This window comes from Argopecten irradians, chromosome 1, assembly GCF_041381155.1.
Source record: "Argopecten irradians isolate NY chromosome 1, Ai_NY, whole genome shotgun sequence".
Classification (NCBI taxonomy): domain Eukaryota; kingdom Metazoa; phylum Mollusca; class Bivalvia; order Pectinida; family Pectinidae; genus Argopecten; species Argopecten irradians.
The window spans coordinates 34,386,973-34,393,511 of record NC_091134.1 but is presented as its reverse complement, the minus strand read 5'-3'; the positions used below and the strand labels follow the sequence as shown (position 1 = coordinate 34,393,511).

The 6,539-nt window shown below is 35.5% G+C and overlaps 1 protein-coding gene across 2 annotated transcripts in view; it reads left to right on the top strand.

The window, feature by feature from the left end:
- Positions 1-472: 472 nt before the first annotated feature.
- The window catches only part of LOC138325102 (transmembrane protein 135-like), a 214,829-nt gene continuing 208,762 nt past the window's right edge, over positions 473-6,539 (top strand). For both annotated transcript variants that reach the window (XM_069270533.1, XM_069270541.1), the window contains exons 1-2: positions 473-633; positions 5,640-5,767. In XM_069270533.1, coding sequence (XP_069126634.1) covers positions 487-633; positions 5,640-5,767 — 275 coding nt within the window. In that variant the 5' untranslated portion in view covers positions 473-486. The remainder of the gene's footprint in view (positions 634-5,639; positions 5,768-6,539) is intronic.

Sequence of the window (6,539 nt, the reverse complement as noted above, 5' to 3'; positions counted from 1 at the left end):
ATTTACATGTGCATGCATGTGTGATAATAAGTGTAAGACCTGAAGTACATATAGATACAACTTGTATAACCATTTCCATTGCACCAATTCATTTTGATTAAAACATGATAAAGTCAAGTTTCTCCAACGTTCCTTAACTTTATGGAAATCCTAAACTTAAAATTTTCCATAGGATAGAACCTGTAATATGGAAATTTAAGTTAAGGAATCACTTAAAGTTAATTAATGTGGATAAAATTTAACCCTGGTGTGAAAGATTAAGCCTATTTCATTTTTTTCCATCCTATCTCGAAATCTCTATACGCCTACTGATGCAGCTACCACTGGTCGTGAAGCTATGTTTAACACTCAAATTGAGCTTACACGTGCTCATTTGTTTACAAATTCTACATCCTGGATATAGCTTGTGTACTGATACGCACAGAATAAACGGAGAGCTATGATTGGTCAAAATTAAAATACCGGAAGTGTAGTGACAAATTCAAGATGGTTGTCTTTGGTAAACCGACAAGTGTCCCGTACACTTGTTATGAGCTTGGACACACGTGGACACCTTCCTGTACAAAGGCATCCCTCGGAGTTTGCCTTGACGTCTTCAAAGAAGCAGTGAAAATATATGGCAGCCTCTATTTGGTATGCAACTTGTCGCTGGAAGCAAATGCACTAGTCAAATCTAAATGTTATGCATAAAAATAAGAGTCCAAAGGAGCTTCGGTCCAAAAGTCATGATTTAGGACGTTGTTTGTGTGTGTTTTAGATTAACAGTCATTCATGCATGATCCATGCATATGGTTAGTTTGTTTGTCGGAACTGCAATTTAATTTGACATTGATTATTTCCGTTCACTATCAATGCAAATCCACATTGGATTTGATGTTGTTAATAAAAAGAGATAGGCCCTATTATAATTCAGTATATAGCGTTATGTCCACAGGCAGCAACCATTTACTTAGTGACAATGTCACACTTTTGTGTTTTATAATGGTCATTGGCACTGATTGCAGGGGAATGTCAGACGTTTCCACCCGAAGTTGGTTAGCCCCCTGACGGTTAGCCCCAAAGTCGTTTGGCCCCCAGACGTTTCGCACCATACATAATGACGTTTCACCCCTACATAATATGACTAAAGGCAAGGCCTCAAAGGGCTCAGCCAGATGTTTCAGTAAACTATTAATTATGCAATGTTAAAAAGTCCAATTTATGGAAATAATGGAGCCAAATTTTCTGTTTATTATTTATTCATATATTCACACTCTGTCCTTGTCCCCAAACCCCTATTTGAGAAGAAAATCCACGTTTTATCTCCGTAACAGATATTGAAAGTGGTCTATCACTTGAACGCTTGTAATCAAAGAGCAATAGCACTGAGCTTCTGCCGGATGAAGATTATGTTTTTTGGATCATAAAAGCGTTTGAACCGCTTGATTATATAATAAGCTGATTTCAAAGCATCGCATCCACGCTGATGGGAATTTTTACAGTGGGTAAAACAATGGCAGCCACAAACTGAAGCTGTCTGTGTGTTGGATTGAATTTGAAAGATTGTGTTTTTTCTTATATTATCATGCGTGTGTTACCTTATGCCCGAACACCCTTATAATATATATTAGACTAGTAATTAATTTATCGGTCATTCATCTGCTTCTTTAGAATTGATTTTGTGTTAATGGAAACAAATTGGATCAGACCGAAAATTGCTTCTGTTTTTTTTTACTCTACCATGCAACTACTGTTATACTGAAATACAAATAGTAAAAATATGGAGTATCAAAATGCTTATATTATATACCCAAATATATGTTTATGATATGTCTTTATGGTTGTACTGTACTAAGAGGTCAGCATAGTCTAAATCGTGATTTCTTTTCCGTACAGTATTCAACTTTTAAGATATTGCAGCCATCGGTGCTTGGTAGTAACATATAATGTATGACGTATCTATCTGTAGTCTAACACAAATTCTAGTCATAGATTTTGTGGTGAACCATGATTTAAAAAATCATACAAAATGCCATTTATTTTATAAATATGTCTTAAAGAAATTTCAAATACCTGGGTCACCGGTCGGTCCAAGAACCAATGAGGCCGCCTTAATTGTCAATCACCTGTAATTATATTGACTGACACGTGGGGGAGGGGGAGCCATACATTTCCCGTGCCTGTCAATTATACCTGACTGACTGATTGATCAAAGGGACTGCCATGGGGGAGCACGTCAGTAGACAACTGTTTTTATTGTTGCATCGAAACACGAGATATATCTGTTGAATTTATATAACATTAGGATCATTCTGTTTGATAAGATTCCTCTCGAGGTGAAATTTCCACAGTTTTTTAATTTTTGAAAGCTTTAAAAATGATTGCATGTGGAACATTTACAGTTCAAAGTCGTAAACGGGCCCGTAAGATGTTTTAGAATTATATTGAATTTTTACACATAATGTACATGTAACATTATTGACTAATAATATGAAATAAATGGTTAATTTTTAATAATTTCATGTTGGGGGCGAACCGTCGATTTTTATTTCACCAATGGAGGCTAACCGTCGGTAGTTGGGGCGAAACGTTTAGGGGCGAACCAACTTCGGGGCGAAACATCTGGATACCATTGCAGGGAAGCTGTCAGTTCAGTACTCTATTTCCATAGTCTCTCTAGATCTATATATATACAAAAATGCACACATGCATATTGATCTGTGGAACAAAACAACTGTGTACTCATTGTTATCAAGAATTTCATGTTTTTGCTAATTTTACTGTAGCACCAACATCAGACTGACTGTATGTCATTCTTTGACACTGATGTCTTTTTCAAGTGTTTTTAGCCCACCATCATCAGATGGTGGGCTATTCAAATCGCCCTGCGTCCGTGGTCCATCGTCCGTCGTCCGTCCGTAAACAATACTTGTTATCACTATTTCTTAAAAACTACTGCAGGGATTTTGTTCAAACTTCACATGGAGGGTCTCCTTGGTCCATATTTGTGCCATACAGATTTTGAGGCTGATCGGAAAAACAAGATGGCCACCAGGCAGCCATCTTTGATTTTGGCAGTTGAAGTTTGTTATCGATATTTCTTGAGAACTACTGAAGGGGTTCTGTTCAAACTTCACATGGAGGTTACCCTTGGTCCCTAGTTGTGCCATACAGATTTTGAGGCTGATCGGAAAAACAAGATGGCCACCAGGCAGCCATCTTTGATTTTGGCAGTTGAAGTTTGTTATTGATATTTCTTGAGAACTACTGAAGGAATTTTGTTCAAACTTCACATGGAGGTTACCATTGGTCCCTATTTGTGCCATACAGATTTTGAGGCTGATCGGAAAAACAAGATGGCCGCCAGGCAGCCATCTTTGATTTTGGCAGTTGAAGTTTGTTATCGATATTTCTAGAGAACTTCTGAAGGGATTTTGTTCAAACTTCACATGGAGGGTACCCTTGGTCCCTAGTTGTGCCATACAGATTTTGAGGCTGCTCGGAAAAAGTTTGTTATCGATATTTCTTGTGAACTTTTGAAGGGATTTTGTTTAAACTTCACATGGAGGTTACCCTTGGTCCCTAGTTTTTCCATACAGATTTTGAGGCTGATCGAAAAAACAAGATGGCCGCCAGGCAGCCATCTTTAATTTTGGCAGTTGAAGATTGTTATCGATATTTCTTGAGAACTACTGAAGGGATTTTGTTCAAACTTCACATGGAGATTACCCTTGGTCCCTAGTTGTGCCATACAGATTTTGAGGCTGATCGGAAAAACAAGATGGCCGCCAGACAGCCATCTTTGATTTTGGCAGTTGAAGTTTGTTATCAATATTTCTTGAGAACTACTGAAGGAATTTTGTTCAAACTTCACATGGAGGTTACCATTGGTCCCTATTTATGCCATACAGATTTTGAGGCTGATAGGAAAAACAAGATGGCCGCCAGGCGGCCATCTTGGATTTTGATAGTTAAGGTTTGATATCCCCATTTCTCAAAAAGTGCTGAAGGGATCTTTCTCAAATTTAATATGTAGGTTCCCCTAGGGCCCTTGATGTGCAAATTGCATTTTTGGACCAATCGGTGAACAAGATGGCTGCCAGGCCGCCATCTTGGATTTCAATAGTTAAAGTTTGTTATGGCTATTTCTCAGATAGTACTGAAGGGATCTGTCTCAAATTTCATATGTAGGTTCCCCTAGGGACCTAGTTGTGCATATTGCATTTTGGGACCGATCGGTGAACAAGATGGCCGCCAGGCAGCCATCTTGGATTTTGTTATTCAAAGTTTGTTATCGCTATTTCTCAGAAAGTACTGAAGGGATCTGTCTCAAAATTCATATGTAGGTTCCCCTAGGGCCCTAGTTGTGCATATTGTGATTTGGGACCGATCGGTCAACAAAATTGCTGCCAGGCAGCCATCTTGGATTTTTATATTCAAAGTTTGTTATCGCTATTTCTCAGAAAGTATTGAATGGATCTTTCTCAAATTTCACATGTAGGTTCCCCTAGGGCCCTAGTTGTGCATATTGTGATTTGGGACTGATTGATCAACAAGATGGCTGCCAAGGAGTCATCTTGGATTTTGATAGTTGAAGTTTGTTACCGCTATTTCTCAAAAGGTACTGAAGCGATCTGTCTCAAATTTTATAAGTAGTATGTTTGAAAAAGTTTAAAAAGTAGAGAAAAAATCCATCTTTCCTTTGTCAGATATAGATCATTCTTTGGTGGGCGCCAAGATCCCTCTGGGATCTCTTGTTAATGAATACCAAATAAATCTATTATGACAGAATACCTATCTTATATCTGTACATATATATATAAGATATTTCTTGATCTACTAATATGACTGAGGGCAAATCTAAAATTACATTAGCAGATGATTATGTAATGAAATATATTAAAGGAAGGAATATATGTCATCTGCATGTTCTTTTTAAACACTGAAAAAGAAAATGACCCCACTTTTTCTGAAAGTCGCAATCTTGATCGATCTATTGAAGTATACAGAGAGCTCGGGGGGCCATTTTATCTGAGAAGGACACCATATATGGTCTACCCAGCGTTAACCCTGATATAATACAGTGAATATGAATGCAATAATGCCAACATGACATAAAATTGAAGATTATGATATGGGAGCTGGAATTGAAATAACCTTTTATTTATTTATCTTTTGGTCAGACGTACTTGATCTATCATTCATTCCCTCGAAGCTCCCCAGCCCCACTATTTGAGCAGAAATAAATATTAGCTGATTATTCAAACACACTGTTAATTCCTCAAATATAGTTATAGACTTTATAGTTATTACTTCAAGTCTTGGTTGATTGTATTGTTTGAAAACCACACATTGTACATATTCATTTAATATTAAAAATTGAAATGAAACTGTAATAAATAGTTTCTGATGCTTAAATGGATTCATACCCATACAAACACTATGACTGATGGGAACGGGATTGTTGTACCAATTAGGATGAAATATGAAATGATTGGAATATTTATTAAAACAAAATGTATCGATTTCCATTATTTTCACCTGCAATAAGACAATACTGTAGATCGATACATTACATAGTGAGATTTAAAGTAATACATAATTTCATCATATCTTTTTTTTACATGTTGCTTTTATTTATACCTTTTGCTATTCTTCAGATTGCTGGAATTGCAAAGAAAAGAGGGAAGAAATACTTCAAGCAAAAATGGTTAGCAGAGACATCTCAGTCAACTTTATTCCTTACAACCAATGGGACCTTATTTATGGCTTTCTTCTGTTTATGGAGGTAAATTATCTCTGCATTTTTTTTTATTGACAATATACGGTAATAAATAAAAGATATTTTTCTAATACAGGTGTTTCAAAAAACCAAAACGATGTGGGTTAAGTATGATTTACCATTGATTAGTCCCACTTTCTGGTGCTTGTGATGACACATTATCACACCAAAATATGACATTGCAATTTGAATCACTGGAAGATGGAAGTTATTAATGGAAATTTGTAATTCACTCCCATTGTTTTGGTATCTTGAAAATGTTATATTGAACTGATTATGAAATAAATTCCATAGAATAGTTTGAATTATACATATATTTCTTTCTGAATTGGTTAATTTCATATAGATACATTAAAAAATGAAATCAAAGATTAGAATACAATTTGCATTTAGAAATACATTCATATATATACATGTATGTAGCATGATACAATGTATAAGAAATAATTGGAATAGAAGTTCAATAACCTCTTTGTGAACATTTATCATATAGCTGGTTATTTTTTAATATTATAAACTGTTGATGATTGTATTTTCATTTTCCTGAACTGCAGAATACATTGATTCATGTGCTGTTATGAATTCTGCCTAATAGCTATTTCAAATTCATTTGTCATTTTAAAGATTTTAAATTGTAGACAAAAGGATAAAAGAAAAAAAAAAAAAAAAAACCCACTTGTTTCCTGCAAAAATAACCATTTATATGTACATACATTGCATTATGTTAGATATATAAGTTATATAAGTACAAAAGCATTGATAATGACATATGTGACTC